Source organism: Numenius arquata, chromosome 2, assembly GCF_964106895.1.
Source record: "Numenius arquata chromosome 2, bNumArq3.hap1.1, whole genome shotgun sequence".
In the NCBI taxonomy this organism is placed as follows: domain Eukaryota; kingdom Metazoa; phylum Chordata; class Aves; order Charadriiformes; family Scolopacidae; genus Numenius; species Numenius arquata.
In genome coordinates, this window is record NC_133577.1 from 114,853,640 (window position 1) to 114,873,395 (window position 19,756).

General features: G+C 38.9%; 1 protein-coding gene across 4 annotated transcripts in view; it reads right to left on the minus strand.

Annotated features, from left to right (window-relative positions):
* Window positions 1-11,469: 11,469 nt before the first annotated feature.
* Window positions 11,470-19,756, minus strand: part of TBC1D22A (TBC1 domain family member 22A) — a 180,648-nt gene continuing 172,361 nt past the window's right edge. For all 4 annotated transcript variants that reach the window (XM_074166614.1, XM_074166643.1, XM_074166632.1 and 1 more), the window contains one exon: window positions 11,470-14,748. In XM_074166614.1, the coding sequence (XP_074022715.1) occupies window positions 14,620-14,748 (129 nt within the window). In that variant the 3' untranslated portion in view covers window positions 11,470-14,619. The remainder of the gene's footprint in view (window positions 14,749-19,756) is intronic.

Sequence of the window (19,756 nt, forward strand, 5' to 3'; positions counted from 1 at the left end):
GCTAGCAGCTGGCAGAAGATTAGACGTCTGTGGTCTCTCCCACCCACAGCCCTCAAGAGAGGGCTCTCAGCATGTGTTCAAGCTAATCTAAATCAAGGTTGCTCTGGTCCCACTATCCTGCCCATTTCCAGCTTTTTACACCCTCCTCCTCTGTAAGAAGCACAGGCACTCATTTGATTCCATAGTGAAATGGTTCAGGGAGCTGGAAAAACTGAAAACTTACCATGAAATAATATAATTAGCTTTCAGACAGGTCAGTTCCCAGAACGGGATCTGCGTGAAGTCAGAGAGATGCCAGGGCTAATGCAAGAGAGGGGATGGAGGTGTGCAGCCTTGCTCCACCGGGAAAGCGCAAGTTACAGGTACCTAGTCCTAGATTGCCTTAAGCTGCCGTGGAAACACACCCTGATGCCTCTCAGCAGGTATCACAAGCTGCTTTGCAACCCCCCTTTTGGTATTAGAGTGAGAGTCGTTTTTTTATAAACTAAGATGTTTTGTATTTCCTGTTCCCCAGGTTGCCATCCTGATCGAAACAGGACTTGTAGGCTTAATGAGAGTACTCTCCAATAGACAGTAGCAGCAAATCATTAGTGAACAGCATCAGCTCTGAAAGAGCTACAGCTTTCAAGATTCATCCTGCATTTGAAGGTGATTTGCTACATCAAAGCTGAGAAAATATACTAATATGAGAAAGGGAAAAAAAAATCCATTACAGTTTGATTATATCTTGCATTTTTGTTACTCAGCTTACCTTTTGGTATAGATCTTCTGCTTGTATTATACATTCCAGTGCACTTCTCCGTACACATAGTATTTGCATCATTTGGCAGAGAACATGCAAACCTAAATGATGATCAGACTTTCCAGACTGTGCTGGAAAGAGTCTGTTAACAGAAAACAGCAGTTAAATCACATCATATTAAATCAGCAACATTCTTAACCCTGAAGCATGGCATCTTATTATTTATTGACTGTTTACTCTTGACTCTTTGGACTCCTTGTATCTCATGAGGCTGATTAGCTACATATCTGATTGTTATGTTTTCTCCTCTCTTAACATCCCTGGCTTAATCTGTGCAGGTCATTTTGCTTGACCCACTTTGTCCAAACTTGTGATACTGCTCGGTACCCTCAGAGTCTCCCTTATAACGTTGATATAGCTTAACACTGGCTGGTCTCCAGCCTTTCTCTGCCGCAAACAAAAAGCTGAATACTCCCATCCCTTATCTGGGAGGGACAGCTGCAGCTGTACTTCCTAGCTCAATTTTAACTGTATATTTCTGAAAGATTAAGTGCTATATACAAATTCAAAGTGAATCTTTTGAAAAAAAAAAATATCTATGGAAAACATGTAAAAGCACAGAAGAACTAACAATAGGAAGGGCTGTGGCTCAAAAATCCCAGGTAACATTAGCTTGTCTGCTTACAGACTGTACCTGTCAATGAGCAACATGGTTTTCTGCTATTTTATTGTCTCATTGCTTTTGTTTGCATCGGATGCTACACTATTTCTTTGAGACTTCTCATAAGGCAGACTATATTTGACCTGATTGTTTCCTGATTTTCTGGAAGAGCTGGTCTGAATTACTTGACATTATGCCATATAATGATTGTAAGAGGTAGCAAACTCTGCTGCCACTTAAGCAGTTTCTAGGCCAGGATAAACTGCAGCAGAGGAAGAGGGCTCAGGGACAAGTTATGACTGGTGGAATTTTTGCAAGGGACGGTCTTTCATCTGAGTGTCTTAAACTTTACTTTAAGGGAATGTGTTGGGCAGGTGAGGAGTTCAGCGGCAGCATGCAGGAGTTCACAAACAGCCTGTCATCACCCTTCAGACCAGAGTCATTGTGGTAGACCTGTTATCAAGTACACAGCATACAGGGTGACTTGGCAGGAAAGTAAAATATGAAGGTAGTGTATCATACATACAGAATGTATGTATTCAGTATTGTGTTCAGTTCTGGGTCCCTCACTACAGGAAGGACATTGAGCTGCTGGAGCGTGTCCAGAGGAGAGCCACCAAGGTGGTGAGGGGTCTAGAGAACAAGTCATATGAGGAGAGGCTGAGGGAACTGGGCATGTTTAGTTTGGAGAAGAGGAGGCTGAGGGGGGACCTCATTGCCCTCTACAACTACCTGAAAGGAGGGTGTAGAGAGGTGGGTATTGGCTTCCCAAGTGAATAATGACAGGACCAGAGGAAATGGTCTGAAGTTGCGGCAGGGGAGGTTTAGATTAGATATTAGGAAGAATTACTTTACTGAGAGAGTGGTCAGGCACTGGAACAGCCTGCCCAGGGAGGTGGTGGAGTCGCCATCCCTGGAGGTATTTAAGAAGTGTGTAGACATGGCACTTCAGGGCATGCTCTAGTGCCCAAGATTGTTGGTTTGTGTCTGTTTGTGGGTGGGTGTGGTGTGTGGTGATTTTGTTTGTTTGTTTGTTTTGTTGGGTTTTTTTGTGATTGGACTCAATGATCTCAAAGGGCCCTTCCAACCATGAAGATTCTGTGATTCTGTAATACTGGCAACAACAACAACAACAACAACAAGAAACCAGCTATTGTTACTGGTTCTGGCCATTTTAACATTTTTGAATTTGTTTTTGAAAAACAACATAAGAGGAGTTGCTCCATCCCAAAGGGTATATTTTGCTACACCAAAGCACAACTAACTACATTGTTAGGACTTGAGCTGTAAGACTTACCATGCTCCACTGCGTTCCCAACCGGCATTCCTATTTAACAGATAAGGAATTAGTTTGGTGACTAAATTATTTCCATCAAATGCTCTCCTCTTTCAGCTGTGCTGGTTGTCCTTTTGTTGTTTTATTGACCTCCATTTTCCAGGCCATTGCATTTCCAAACAGTAGTCTTCAGAAGCATTATCCCATTAAGGAAACAATTAGTTTGCAGATTTTAACATTTCTGGCCCAGTGCTGGTATCTGGTTGCATTTCTTCATCTGTCAGTTTGTTTCAGGAGGTTTTATGTGCCCTTGCTGCCATTTTAATTGATTGTTCTGGTGTATTAGGAGAAGTACTGCTACAGTCACTAGGAGCAAGGGTCAAGTAGTAGACCACATTGTGCTGATATGCGATGATTCAGCTCCAGAGCTCCCTGGATTTCAGAGGCTGAGAGGGAACTGCTTGGAAAGTTTTGCTGTGGGAGGTGGTTGTCCTGCTGCAGAAAAAGGGAGTTCAAACTCAAAAAGGTGACCGTGGTTGAACTTTTAGGGGTTGGTTGTGTCTCTGTAAGGACTCTCCCCACCGCAGCAGGGAGACAGTGTTGCCTTGTGTAAAAAATGAGGCAGAACTGTGACTTTGCTTTTCTCCTTCACCATTGGCCAATATCTGTCTTTGAAACCAAGAAACCGCAGAAACTTTAATTGGGATTCATCCCTACACTAGGCGTGTGCTCTTTTTGTCTCCTTCCGTTTCAATATTGAACCAAGTTGCAGAGAGGAAATCTGGCCCCGTGGTGTTACTCAAGGTGAACAGCTGAAGGATTCAGATAGTCCCTCTCTGAATGAGCTTGCAGAGGCTAAGTAGCTAGATTAGAGGAGCACAGGTGGGAAAGCGATAAATCCCACGATCAGAGGCATTTACAACAAGCTATGAGACTCTGCTTTGTGCTGTTTGTTGCTTTAGGCTGGGATTTTTAAATCCCAGTCTTTGTTGTTTTCCCAGCTTTGTTTGCTCAAGGCAAAGTGATTGTCGAATACCTCACACAGATGCCTCTAATTCTGACTGGGACATCCAGTAATATACAACTTAAATGAGACACAGTACTAGTAGGCAGAATTATGTCATTCTGGTCTTACTGCTGCTGTTATTTCACTAATTTTACCATATGGTGGATGTTTTCAGTATGCTATTTTCCCATCCAGAGTTTCAGCCCATATGCCAAAGTGAAGCGTGATGTACACTGAAGGCCACATTTTGCCAGCTTTGCTCCCCTACAGTTGTGTCGTGTGAGACCTGACCAGTCCCCAAACAGCAACAGAAATGATGCTGGGTTTTGCTGGTTCTGAAAACAGCATCATGGCAGGTTAAGCAAATTTCTTCTGACTGATACTGAAGGAAAGCGAGTCATTTCTGAAGATTGGCTTGTAATGTAACTCCCCCTCTATGGCATAAGGTTTTGGACTGTGATTATTTTTACCATCCTTATGTTATACCTAGAGACTTGATTGCTAAAGTCTTCTTTTGTACCGTCAGAAATAAAGGGTTACTGCTCAGGAGCTGGTTGCTGCCAGCGCGGCTTCTGGCTCCTTGCAATCAACTGTAGGATAGATGCGCCCCCCCGTGTACCAGCTCCGAACTGTTTTTACAGCCAGAGCATCTGGAGACCAGAGACACCTCTCTAGAGATTCGGAGGTTATTTTCTGTTAGCAAGATTTTACCAAATAACAACTGTACCAAAACTCTCTTTCAATCATCCAGAATTTATAGTTATATTTATTTATATTTAAATAGAGAAGCTTAGACTTGCAAAACAGATCAAAATAAAAATAGTGAGGCTGGCTCGCCCCACCTGGCTTTTCTGCTTATGCAGTGAACCCAAGTCAGAAGAAACAAATGAGTATTTTCCCAAGAGTTTTTGCTGCTCTCAAGGATGGTCTGCTAAGATTTTGTGCACCCACTTTTCATAAAAGCAGTTAAATTCCTGTCAAATAGAGCAGGGTAAAGAAAGGAATGTTTCAAGGTAACAGTCACTTTGCATATACTTCTTTGAAGTAGCACCAGATGTAGATTTTAATTTCAGGGAACCCCTAGAAGTGTCTTTGTTTACAAGGGAAAGCTCCTGGAGACAATTCTAGTTCAAATGGCAGAAAAGTTATGCCAGCTATTTCTTTACATTACCCCTCAGAAATGGGAGGGGGAGGTATTCCTATTGCCCATTTTCATGTAGCTGACCAGTCCATCTCAGCTCTTAGCACGTCTCGTCCCCAGGGTGACTCAGGGCAGGACTTAAGTTAGAGGCTGTCAACTGTTTCCGTATCTTTGTCTCTCCATGGTCCCTGCAAGCGACCTAGAGATCAGCTGAGTAATGTAGGCAGCAAGCTGGCTGCTTAAAATTGGGTACTGTGAATAATAATACCTTTCTGAGTGACAACATAGCTGCCTCAAAATATGCTTTGCCTTCCTTCTGCCTTTGTACTGCTATCCAAGGCAGTACAAATGATGCTAGCATCTTTATTTGGGTTAGAGATGTATTGGACTGCTTTCCTTTCAATGGATTATCCAGTCAGACTAATTTATGTCTTTTCTTCTTTCCTTTTTTCTTCTTCTTCAAAAAAAAAAGAGTAGCATTTTTGTCTTTGGGTGGTTTTCAGGCTATTTCTCTTCATCTCCTATTGTAAGTTGGGAAATTCCAGATGTATTTTATTTCCATTGATCTATTTTGCCTAGTCACCATAAATTTCAATCTTCTTCCTCTGCTGCATTTATTCCATCAGTTGTCTTAACTGGCAGTTTCTTTAATAGTCCTTGTTCACATATGAGATTTTCATAGCTTTGAGCTACTTCATTTCTCTAGAGAGGAAAATAATTTGCACTTTAAACATAAGTAACACTTAGTCTCCATTCAGACACTGGCAGCTCTTATGCTGTGGGCTGCCTCAGATCTATCAGTTGGGGGTTTTTTTACCCCAATTTGTTTCTCTCCTTTAATAAAAAAGAATCTCGGTACTGGAACCTGATTTAAAATCCTGAAATTACACTTCTTTTCACTCAGGCCAACTAAGAAAGCAAGCTACCAATTACTTCTGAAGTTAAAATCACTTCCTTTTCAATAAGCCAGAAGCTGATGCTGTATCACTTCCTCATTCTGCAGCTCCTGTCAGTGTGCCTTAAAAGCCAGAAGGAAAAAAAAGCTTATAAAGAAGACTCTATAAAAGTGGAGATTGATGTCTGTGCTATTACTAAATGCTCAAATATATTTACTGTATACAATATAAAGTTGCCACATAATATGACAGACTAGGAAGATGCTTTTACAGTTCTAACACTTAAGGCCCAAAATTGGATTTGACAAAAAATCCAAAAAATATACACAAATGTTTCCCAGAGATTTTTTTTTATCTGAGTTTAAAACATAGCTGATAGTATTTGTTTGCCACCTAGAGATTGTCCAAGATAGATACATATTCTCATATATACTGGGCCACAGGATCCCAAAACTATGCTATTTGAAACCATACCTCTATTTATTGTAGCAGTGTTAGTCCATTCTGCACAGATTCCAGCGAGGTGCCTTGGATGAGTTGCATGATACATTACCAATCACGGCGCTTATTCCCTCTAACCATCGTTTTACTCCAACCGTTTCTGGTATCTCCAAAGTTAGATGAAAACTGGGCTTGCCCTGCCTGTCAGAAAGGAGTCTAACGGGATCTGCATAAAGAGCTCAGAGCAGTCTAACAAACTGAAAGCAATAATTCAGAATTAAAAGATGCATCTTTGCAATACTCCTGCTCAATACGACTTGATGTAGTTTCCCCCAGATCTACTTCCTAATTTAAAATTGAGACAATATCACTGCTATCTCCCAGAAACTTCCTACATCAATACTTCACAAGAAAGTTGTATAAAATACTATCAATATATGCAAGTAGCAAGACAAAAGATTAATATTATTAATTTAGTTGAGGAACAACAATTTAAAGTGGGCTAGTTGGGCTCTTTGGTACAGAGATGGATCTAGCCAACTACCGAGAGGATGACATGGAGACTTGGCATTTCTGAAGCCTTATTTTCCAAAGTTTGTCTTTTCTCCTGACATGGAAAAACAACACAACCCCATTCATAAAGATGAATGCAAGATTTAAAAAACTTTGAGAACTAGTCTGGCCTCTGATACACAAACACCTCCTGTCACCTCCTGTCACATGCAAGTGCTTTTCAGATCGCTGTTGGACTCATGCTAAACTTAGCAATGGCCACCGATTTTCCAATTGCAAATACTGTTGCTCGATATCGGTATTCTTCAACAAACAGTTTAGTTTCACACCAATTAAGTAATCGGGTTTATCCCATGGTTTGACAATGTTACTGGTGGGTTACTAATTTGGGGGGGAGGGGTTTGTTGTTTTTTTTAAAGAACACATTCAGGCAGGACACATTCAGACCGTTTTGTTGCTGACCTACTGTTTCTGTCTTCCACAGAAATATGCAGGTATATGAAGTGAACTCAGTTTCACACAAATTTGTGGTTTGGGAACCCGGTCAGCTGAGCAGGAGCTCCTTTGGACATTTCTCAAGTCCTCAGCCCCTATCAGATATCACCGTCCCAGCCAACACTTCCCTGTTGGGCAGTTTCGCCCAGGACACCGACAAATGCACCGTCCATTCTGTGAGGCAGGATCTTTATCCTCCTCACTGTCTGGAAAACAGATTATATAGATGGGATACTACTTAAATAGGAAGAGTAAACCCTACCACTACTTTTTGGTTAGACAGAATGGGAAATTGTGTCCTACACATTTTACTTAGCAGCCTATAATATTTATTTACATAACAAGGGTAGGAAGAAGATCCTGGTGCAAAGATCCCATTTTAAAATGAAGTAATTTGTCAACATTTCTTTTTCCACTCATTTCAATTTGCATGCAAGGATATGAAGTTTTATCTCTGGCTGTGCTACAGGGCTATAGTTTATTCACAGCAGGAAAGATAGCAAATATAAGCAGCAAGCTAATGGGCTGAACCGCTATCTAGCCAGAGCTAAAGCACAGCTAAGTAAGGTTGATGTTACAGTACAGCAGCTGCAACAAACAAGTCAATGTGTCCTTCAGATTATAGCTTATTTGAGCCCATGTGTAACATAAAATTTGAACTTCAAGTGTGCATTTTAAAAATGCATCTGAGAGAATTTATGTTTCTTTCTAATGTATGTACCGTAATGCTGCTTCAAATTAAAATTGCCAGCAGCCACTTCAAAATATGGAAACGGCAGCGCTGACACCTCGCTACGGGCTTGTCCCCCAGGCTCCTTTAGCGCCAGTGGAGAGACAGAGAAACTTTTTGGGTGCCACCCACTTGGCGTGGTTCGGAGGTCTACTCAGAGGCAGGGGCGATGGCACCTGGAAGGACCCATTTCTCTCCATCAACTGCAAAAGGAGCGTGTGCCAAGCTCAGACGTAGATCTCTACATTTCTCACATACTGTAAAACCGGGCAGATAATAACTTGCATATGACAAAGTGACAACTTTACCAACACTAACTCTTCTGCTGTCCACAGACATCCTCGTCAGGCCAATTTTTTTTGTACTCACTATTCTTTGGGAGTGCTTGTTGGATTTGGGTATCCTTTGCTGGCTGCAATTGCTTTTAACTTGTATTGATCTGCCAGAATATTTCTATAATGAATTCAAGTTTTCACATACAAACAGGTGTCCTTGGATGGGGAAAGATGGACTTTTTTCTTCTTATTCTTTTGTGGACAACAGAGATAGTGTTAGCCAGCACGATTTCAATTATCACAACTTTTACATCACAGAGGGTGACTGTGCACATTGAGCAACAGGCTGGCCCTTACCATCGAAACATTCACATACATTTTCTTGAGTAGCCCCTGTACTGAGAATGTAATGGCTGCTTCACCGGAACATGAAGGTGTCCACCGCCCCGTATTTTGATGACAGTGATGGAGAGAAATGTCCTCCTGTTTCAGACTTCTTACATAAAATTTTCCACTGCTTCAATAATGATAAAATAGCTGGGAAAAAATAAAACAACAAACCTTTTCTTCACTGATATGTCAAGTTTATTCATTCCTGCACACAAAAGCTGAATTATTTATTTGCATGAGATAATATATTCTATAAGGCTGCAGCAAATACCCATTGATGTCTTAGGATAAATTTTTACTTGATCAGGTAGGTATAGGTCTTCTCCAGATATATAGCCTATTGTTAACTACAGTCTAGAAGTGCTTCTACAAGCACTGCTTTGAGCTGGAGTTACTGACTTATTTTTAGACCAAAAGTGATGAAAAATTGCCAAGTCTGTTGAGTTGCCCTAGTTGTTAAAATGACATTTTATGAGTGAGATAGCCATCTAACTTGTTAAAATGACATTTTATGAGTGAGATAGCCATCTAACTATTGATAAGCCTGGGCGTCTTGTTACCTCCTGTAAGCTGTCATGACAGCAACGTATTTTGTATTTCTGCTGCTGCTAAAATAGTGAACAGAATTGATCAGATGGGCTGGTAGCAGGGACTGTTCACTGGAAATCTCAGTTCTTTCTGTAGGAAGATGGAAATACATGAATATAAATAACCTGGATTTCAAAAATCTCTATATGTCAGAGTCTGCATCATGAGTTTGAGGATAAAGTTGTCCAAATACTCCAAGAGGTGCATTGCCTTCATCCCTTCCAGAAATCAGAAATTAATGGGAATAAAACTCTTCTATTCTCCCCATTTGCTTTGGGTTTTTTTTTCCTTCTGTTGCTCTGAAATTCAGAGTGGTCTTCTTCCCATAAGGAGGATCTCCGAGTAGGCACAGGTAAGTGATGGCTGGGCAAGAAATTTCTGGAATAAAGTGGATTGGCCCCAAATCCAGATCTCACAGAAATGAAATCTCTGTTGTGAAGGATACATAACAGGAAAATCAAAGCAAACATACACTAAATCTTGACTAATGTGATAAGAAAGGCAGACCAACGGAATTGCAGTAGACTTCTGATAGAAATTTTGGCCCTTTCTGACTTACGCTTCTAGATAATTCTGTATTAGGAACAAACTGAATACCTGTACTGTAGTTCAGACTTTTAAGTTTGTGTTTGGAGCATAAATTTATCAGGATCTCCGTAAGTACTGGTGGCGAATTCAGACTTTAATTTTCTACGTTGAGGAAGCTTGATCACAAGCATAAATGTGGAAGTGCAGTTCAAAGCACAAACAGTGCTTTACTGACTGTGCACATCAATTCTCATTCGGAAGCTTGCAGGGAATTCTTTTGGCCAAAAAAAACCTAAGTTTCTGAGCACCTGTCTCCGAGAGGCTTTCTGCAGTATCACATCTCTCTCAGCCTCTCGTTTCTGGCACGTGTATTGACTCAGATGTGGGGTACATACAGAAGACTTTGAAGCGTTAAAAGGTTCTTTGATATGATGCCATAGCAATTTAATTATTTACTCCAGTCCTGCCTCAGCTACACTCAGCTTAAGGAATTAGATGGGATGCAAGATTTTAGCTTTAACTTATAAAAATACAAATGATCTGGAATTAAATTGCTCAGGAACTTCATTCTCCATCATACAGTCATTAGAAGCACTTGAGCTGGAGCTCCTTCCCATGGCACAGCATCCTGCCTGAGTGGTTGCCGGACTGGGAACTTTTCCACCTCACCTCCTTTTCCTTTCTCCAAAGAATTTAAGGCACTACAAAGCACTTCGCTTCCTCCCCATCCTGTTTTCAAGGAGGAAGTGACCTGAAGTGCAGATCAGATTTCTGGAAAGTCCTTTCTGTTGCACTTCACATTAACATTTGTGGGATATCTGCCCAGGACGCAAGATAGATGATATCCAGGACTGCTTTTGTACAAGAAAACCCAACAAATAGCTTTCAGCTATGTCTCCCACCACACTCCTTGTGAGACCTCAGGACCCTTACCCCACCTTCTTGATCTCTTCTGCTTTTGAAAAAGCAACTACAAAAATCTCCCCTTGCTGATTTTCTGCAGGATCTTCAGAAGATTATAGCAGATGAAGAAACACAAATTTTCTTCAAGGTGAGAAACCAGGGTGATTACAATTCATTGTCACTCAAGCACGTAACGGAAAGATTGCCCATCGCATCCCTATGTTTCTTCTTTCCTGAATTGCTGTGTGTAGGTTTAAACAGAAAAGTTATTAACTTTGCCTTCCATATAACCACACTAGTATATTTTCTCATCAGAATACAACTGGATTATTGGAAGTCTCCCACTAGCTTTCTTGACATAAGGCACTTGGGCTCCCTGTATGCACAGAACGTCTCTCCTTGCTTCTTAATTTACTCAAGTAATCTTTAAGTTTCCATATCTTATTGACCCTTTCACTTTCACCGCCTTTTACCGTTTCCCCCCATGGAGCTGAAGCTTCCTCTCCCCCAGAGACGTGCAGAATTCTGTACCTCCTTTGTTTGCTTTGCCCTGACTTACTCCACTTGGCCCCCGCTTTAATTCTGCTGTGGTGTCAAATTTATCTCCATCTACTTTTTGCAGAAAATGCTCAGTACCTTGTTACGTATGTGGTATATGCAGAGATACACGTTTGGAAGTTGACTGTCTCATTAACTTGCAAAATCTACAAGGTACAAGGGTAGAGACTTGCAGCGACGTAACTGAGAACAGAGGTTTTGCTTCTGCACTTGCTCTTGTGATACAGGGTTTTGAGACTGTAAAACATAAACACACCAAACCCACGCTTTGATGTAGTATGCGATGTGCTTGATGAAAACAATAAAAAAAGTTTTCCACTCTATATAGCACTTCATAAATATGCATTTATTTCCTCATCTTTCATCAGTTTTACAGTTTTAACCAGTGCCTCAGTGTTAATATTTGTCAGAAGCATACAATGGGAACTTCAGATACTCCTATTCTGTAGTTCTGAAGTTAAAACACAAATTCATGGGCCTTTCCATAAGGAACTGAGTCAAAAAATAATGAAACTAATTTCTTATAACTTTATTACAGAGTTACATAAGATTTCAACTTACACTTCTATCCTACTCATGTACTATATTTTATTATTTACATTTTTATTTATTTACATTTTTCAAATACTGCAGTCATAAATCTTTTTATATTGTACACTCTTATTTAAATTTTTATTACAGAAATTCTTTAACACGCATTTTAGACACTACAATTTCAATATTTCACATCAGTTCTAGGAAATTACTGCCTAGTTTCATTAGTGATGTGTCAAGATGCCTCCTTCATAAGAAAATACATATTACAAAGAAATTTTATAATATTTAGAATCTTGAATTTTGAAAAAAATAAGTATATGGGATGTAATAATGGCAATGTTATTTCTTTCTCTATGTAGTATTTTGTTTGGAATGACATTTTACCTGAGATGTAAAATTGTTAAAGGTGTGGGGTTTTTAATAAAACAAAATATTTTATGTAAATCTTAAAAGTACTGAAAATTTGAAATTTTACATAAACGTTGGCCTTCTATTTACTGAAAACTATTCCTATCTGTATAGATATATAAATGTTATTTATATATCTAGATCATATTTTCCAGAAAAGTCTACATCTACATAAATAAGCATTGTTATTATATTAGGAAACTTCCCACTATCCTTAAAAAGCAATGTGCTCAAGTAAAATACTCAACTTCTGACACAGACACAACAGTAAATGTGACCTCTAATGGTAATATTTTCTTCCAAGGGAAGTAAGAGGTACCTGTTGAATTTGGAAGACATGGCAGACAACTTATGTGGACCCGATGAAGTATATTTTTTATATCCAGTCCCATAAACATTATGCAGGAGCATCTGACACAGCAGACAACTTTGGGTCAACTTTCCATGTTACATGTAACTACCTAAATAACATCTTAATAGAAAAAAGTTAATTATAGAAAATCCTTACAACATTGTACATTTAATGCTGTGTGTCTTCTCTCGGTACAATAATATGCATCTCTATTAACAAATGATTGTAGATACTAAGTTTAAAGCAAATGGTCATAAATTTCAGGTTTCTTTTCTTCTGTTATTGGTAGATATTCCGTTAGGCACAATATGACATTCTTTGTAAACATAAAGATAAGTTTTGATACATTAGACCATGAACTAAAGTTACAGAAAACAGTATATGGACATTTAAGAAACACAATCCACTACACACTCTAGGCACAAACGCAGCGATCTCCGAGGCCTGAACTTGTATCCATCGCCCTGCTGACACCAGTGGAACAGAAATGCATCCTAGTCACCAAACACTCCTGCTTCTGAATTCACTCAGTTTTTTCTCTTCTAACAAAGATTTCATATAATTTTAAAATACGGATCTCATAATCATATGTTGGTAACAATGTATTTTATTCTATTTACCCTGAAACACCTAATTATTATGAAGTCAGTGTCAAGAACTAAGGCCCCTAAAACAAGTAATGTAACTAGCACATCTAGAAAGCTTTCTTTAAAATATGTATCTACATATTTCTAAGAACTTGAAAATAATCTTCCAATAACAAGTCATAAGAGAAAACCTCTTGAAGATCTTTTACTTCCCAAACTTAAAAGTGCACTAAACTTTCCATGCAACGTTGTGCAACTCAAGAACTGAACTGAGGAATAACAATTCTGAGCTTCCAGTACATTGCTTATTGCAACTCCCACCCTCAATAACCTGTATGTGTAGGGCAGGCACAAATTAATATGAGTTATTTACATCCCATAGAGCAACAACAGAATTCATATTTGAAAAGATTTCTTGAAAATAAATAGCACTCTTAAGTTATGTAAGTTTTAAGAAATTATTCAGTATCCCATGATTAGATGAAAAAACATAATTTCATTCTATAAAGTCATAGAGGATTTTTATTCTGCTAATGACACAAAAGTGATCTGAGTACATCGTTACTTTTATTGTTATTGGGAACTACCCTCTCGCTTCCTCTGAATAATCCGGAAAAAAAGGTATTACATTTTTTAACGAAAAAGCTTTGGAAAGATATATTAATTTTCCTTTTCTAACACGCTAGAGATGGAGAATAAGGCAACAACTGAGATAAAAATATATCTTGCTTTGTAAACCAAGCTTCTTAACATGTTCCTTAAAAGTGAACTTTAATGCTGAAAAATTGAAAGGCCTTGAAAGAAAAGCTTTAATTACTTTGACTAGACCACGTTTTCTATTTCATTCGGTATTTTAAAAACACTCCACAATATATAGAGAGGGATTTATTTTAGTGTTATAGATGAGTCTTCATCTTTAAGTAACTCATTCGTATGGCTAAAAGCTTCTACAGCACCCTGCAAGACTGAGTAATGTTTAGAAAATGCCACTAATTTCCATTGCAGCTTTCTATATTCTTAAATTATTGAAGTATTCTAACCTCATTCCATGGAAAAACAACAGATGGTGTGTGAATATCGGTGTCTTCTGAGTTATAACTGGACCTCAAAACACAGGCCTTGCTGTCTCATACGGTCTTTACGACTCTGAAAAGTCTTTTTTTCCCCACTCAAAGTAAATAACTTTTACTGACCAAAACTGGCTGATAAAGCCATGGCAGGTGACACTGAAGCAATGACAATAACATTCTATAAGTAGTTTTAAGTCTTAGGTCCATACAAAAATCGCTTTACATAAATTAGACTGCAATGCTCTTAATTAGAGAAGAGTAAAAAAGAAGAAAATTATGTGATAGACTTCTGAACTCATCTTTCACGCTGAGCAAAAAAGTTCACTTTTAAGTTCATTCAATGCTCGCTACCCCACTTTGTTCATTTCTTTGGTATTCTGTTCTCATTCTGCAAATTCTAACAGAATTTTAATGGTCATCTTAATTCAAATTAAAGAGCAGTGAGCTGAAAGCACAACCAGAACAACAGATGCCATAATACTGCAGAGCACGTTGGTCTTAATGATTTCTGGCTCTTTATATTCATTTCTTGTAATGATTGGGAGCATCCGCAAATGCGAACTTCAGTCTGTAGGCCTCTGCTAGGAGTACACTAATTTCCTCGTCTCCCCAGTGTACTGTGGGCAAGTTTTGTAAAAATATCAGCAATTCCTAGATAGAGAGAAGAAAAAAAAAAAAAAAAAAAAGAAATAAATACATTTTTTCAAATTCCAGTGTGATAACAATGTATGACTTATACAATGATTATTTTTAAGAAATCTCTCACGCAGCATCTCAGTATCCCAAACAAACTTGAGATCCCATTAGGTTTAGTGATTTTCCTGTAACTTTTATAGAAATATTTGCTATCCGATCTTTCAGTTCACAAACCAGCTATTAATTGTAGCTGAACTATGGTTTTCTTCTAGTGTTCAGAAAAAGAAAATAATAGTAATAATCAAAAAATGACGTGAACTCACTTGCTCTTTGTGTACAATGAGTGAAAGAATGCGCTACTGCCCAAATGAGAGGTGGGTAAATTCTATGTACCCGCACCTGCCCTTGTATGATTATACCACTAGTGGTGCCCCTGATCATGGATGGAGACCCTTTGTCATACTCAAGCAAACAATGACTCACATGCAATGCATCAGAACCATCCCATTAGACTTCTAAGAGGTAAATAGTGTTATCACACCTGTTTTCTAGCTGGCAATTGAGATACAATGTTCACGGGTACTGGAGTCCCTAGGAAGTGTAGAAATTTAATTTTGAGGTCTGTAAGTCCACAACAGTTTAACGTGAGACCCAGTCTTCTTTTAGATTTGCCATATTTCCGACATTATTTTAGCACCTTGATACTTCTTACACACTTGCCAATTCCAACCAAGCTCTTGAAGTTTTCACGTATCATTTTGTATACAGTTCTTTAAAAATTCCACATGTATCTTCCACATTTAAGATCTTCAACCTACTTTCAGTTTGTAACATCTGTTGCCCTGATCACTTCAATATCTCTATGCTAGGTATGAACAAGAGGAACACCTACACTTCCTCTTTAAGGAGCTGTAAAATATTCATTTAATTTTTAATACTTTAAATGTTTTTATAACCTCTTTATGAGGTGGGTAAGAGGTAGACAGCTACAGATAAAGCAAAGTTGCTGACTACATTGCAGAAGTGCTAAAATTGTCTTCCCTAATTAGTCCTTTTACATGCAAACATGAAGAATATCCGACTACTTCTAGTGCTACCGCTTTCTAGGTATGCATTGCATACAGTACTGCAAACAACCGTTCCATTTCTTTCGACGTTAATTATGTAGCAATACAATTAATCAACAAAAGTAATTTCAAATGATAATTTGAATTTAATTTGAAAAAGTCCTAAAATGTGGATTCCTGCTTTTGTAGGGTGTATGTTTTACTGTAGCAACATGTATCAGGAGATCTGCCCAATCTCCTGTTGGCCAAAACCCCAGGATTGCAGTTCTCTGCTGAACTGTGATGCACAGGATCAAATCCCACTGACTGCACTTTGAAGGATCCTTCAAAAGAGTTACTTGAAAAACGTTTGCTTCCTATTGCATCACTGAATGGTCAAAAGGGTGTTATACTTAGCTGTGCTGTTGCCTACCCAAAGCGTCGCTGTGCTCCAGGGCATGGAGTTATACGACTGGATACAGTCTCAAAATTATGGCTGATTGCCAAGTCTGGGACTTTTGACAAAGTTGAAAAACTTCCCAGTCACTTTGGATGTATTCCTGATATTCTGGGGAGAAGTCTTTCACACTGATGCAAAGATAAGCTACTTTACTATTTATACATGAAAAATTATAAAATAAATTATTATTTCAGTCAGTTGCAGTCAACTTCCACCTCATTTCTCAGCCCTGCTTTCCCACTCTTTTCTGGTTTCCTGTTCCAAAATATTTTTCTGCAGGTCAGTTTTCCCTCTCTCTTGTGTCAGGTTTAGGCAATAAGGCGCTCACTGGGACAGTGCCTGCATGTTCAGTTCTGATGACAGCACCAAAATCCACCACAACCCGCAGCAGCACAAAGCTTCAAATCCTCATCTGTAGGCTGAAACTTGCCAGTTGTGAGGGGATGCTTTGGAAGATCAATTCCCACACATTCTCTCCTGCATTCATGCAAATGACAATTTTATAAGGCTTATAATTTGACCAAACTTGCAAAGTTTTTTTCAATAAATGGTGAACCAAAAGGTCACAAACCCTCAAACATGACACAAAAGACACTTTGGGCCAAATATGAAGTTCACGTTTTAAACTTTCCAAAGAAAAAAATCATCTGGAGATCCTCTGTCTCATGCTTTTAATTGCTTTGATGAACACATTCCTTAAAATTTAGCTGTGGTAAAGCAGCAAAAGGGCAGTTTTTGGATGAGTTACATCACAACAAACTGAATGTGGAATTCTATGATGGAGTTATAAGGCAATCTTAGGAATGAGTGCAGTTGTTAAACCTGTCTATATCTCTTAGGTGCTCTATTTTTGCAGAAGTGCAGACAATTTGTGCACGTTTGTATATGTGCATATATTTGTGAGTATGTGCACATGTATATTTTTGCATGAATACGTTGGTTAAGATTTATTCTAAAGAGCAGGAATAAGTAAGCAGGAATGCAATTAAAACCACAACCGCTATTGTGCTATAAATCAGAATCCTGCAATATCATGTCTAAGTACAGAGTGAAATTCTTATTTGCCTTATTTTCCTTGTCCCACCTTCTCCCTCCTCTGCACCTGTTTTCATGAAAGATGGCTGTAGAAGCCCTCAGCAAGGATTCTGTGATTTCAGGAAACAGCAAGGAGCAGAAATGAACGTGAAAAGATTTTTTGTGTGTGTGCTGAGAATTATTTTGGCTTCATCTATTTCATGGTCTTGCTATACTGGTTCTTGTAATATCAAACAAGAAAGGACAGAAGCTGAGCAATACTATATTTTTAATTATGAATAATAAGTAGTAATACAACAGAGTTAGCATGAGAATGTCTCTATTACACTCGAAAGAGCACATTTTTAATAAAATGTTATACAACTGCCAAAATCCCACTTTTTTAAAAAAAAATTTCTGTCTACTTATTTGACAGTTATGCTGATAACACTAATTAATAAATTAGCAGTGCAGAGCAGGAAGGTTGTGTGGAGGGATGATAAATGCTTACCTCCATGATTTTTTTTTTTTTCTTTTACAAAAGTAACTTTCAACCAGCTCTAAATCACAGCATTTCATTCCACGAGTTTTGTGAAATTAGCTCTTCTACTGTTTGCAGCGCCAAGACTTTGCTGGGTCAGGTTTCTGCTGCAAACTGGTCCAAATTATTCATATTGCTAAAGCAGAAACTACTAGAATCCATGCACAAATAAGGCACCCACCGTAGCTGCTTAAATTCATTCTCCTATCCCCGTTCAGACCTAAAATATGAGACACTCTTTGAAACATGATGAATCATGAAACTGAATTTATATTTACCAAAAAAACCTCACTGGTGATAAACTGTCTGGTATATTTCAGAACAAGAAAACTGAGTCCGAAAAGCAGTATTTGTAAAATATTACTGCAAGAATTTTATTTTCTGCTTAATTTAAATGATATTGTGATACCACCTGGCTCAGGAATCAGGGCAGCCAGTAGAACATCAGAAGAGCTGGGGTTTCCAAAATCCCAGTCCAATGTTTGTTTATATTTTGGCTGCATCTACAACAAATATACTCAAAATTACACCTTTTGCATTTGGTGAATGAAGTGCCCCAGTTTCACTGGACTCTTACTGGGCTGAACAGCTACATTCATCTCTCGAACCAAGGCCTGGTGCGTGGTTCAGCCTGCCAGCACAACTTCAGTTCCACCTATAATGCAGCGTTCACTCTCTCTGTGAGTGAGTGAACTCTCCCACTCTCACCCTGTGGGAAGGCTTTGCCAACCTCCCTCCTCCTTGCCATTCAGGCAGTGCCAGGTTTCTTCATGTGAAGAGTACCTGAGGTACATACAACCAGCATCTATGGAATAACTTTGTTAAATTAAAAAAAAAAACCAACCCAAACCCACCAAAAAACCTTTACCACCACAAATTAATCCCTGTTTACTTTCATCTCCGTTTAAAATTTAAAGAAAAATAAGAGTATTTTCAAAGTGGTAACAACCTGAACATTGTAGAGAATGAAAAAACAGCCTGATTCCTTTCTTGCCTCAGTCTTGATTGACCAAGTCTGCTCTAAGAAATCACAAGTCTCCACGTGCAGGAGCAACAGCTGGCGGAAAGAGGTACTACTCATAGCAGACGAGGATCAAGGTACTACTTAGATCTTCTCTTCCCCCCACCAAGTACAAGAAAGAGTGAAGAGATCTTAGCCCAGGGCCACTAACACAGTCAGGGGGCTGCAGCAGATGTTATACACCAGGACCGTGTGAGGAAATGGGGGGATTTTTCAGTTGGGAGAAGAGCAGGCTAAGGAAGGATCCGAGAGCAGTTGCCCACCACATCCAGTGAGGGTTATAAAGAAGACCAAAGGGCCAAGAAGCAATAGTAACAAGTTGAAGCTAAGCTGTCGGAAGAAAAAGGTCCTTTGCAGTAAGGGGTGCTTGAGCAGCTTGCCAGGGAGACTTCAGAATCCGCCCACTGGGATCTTCACAACTCTCCTGGAGAGGCCCCTGAACAAGCTGCTCTAGCAGCTGACCCTAGCCCGGCTTCCAGCAGTGGATTGCACTGTGGACCTTCCTTCCGCACTGGAATTTTTCAGTATTTCATTCTTTCAGACATTGGCTTCATTAGAAAAGAAATACAAAAGCACAACAAAAAACCTGCTGAACATACTTAGTCATTTGGTCCATTTAATGAAACAATAAAGATATGTTTCCTAACAAGTAGAAGGATGTATTTTTTTATTTGGAATGAAAGGACATAGGGGCTGGTGAAGCAGTGTTGCTGGGTCATACTATGAATAAATTAAAAATTTATATACAGAACTGATTTCTTAGTATAGCAAAAGATCTAAGCATAAAGTATTTAATATTCTTTGTAACAGATTTCTAATTTATGTGGATGTATTAAAACCACAATTCTGTATAGAATGTACTTTTAAAGTACATGTACTTTCAAAATGTCATTTTCCTTAGATAAATTAACATGTATTCAAGAACTATCCTATTCACCATG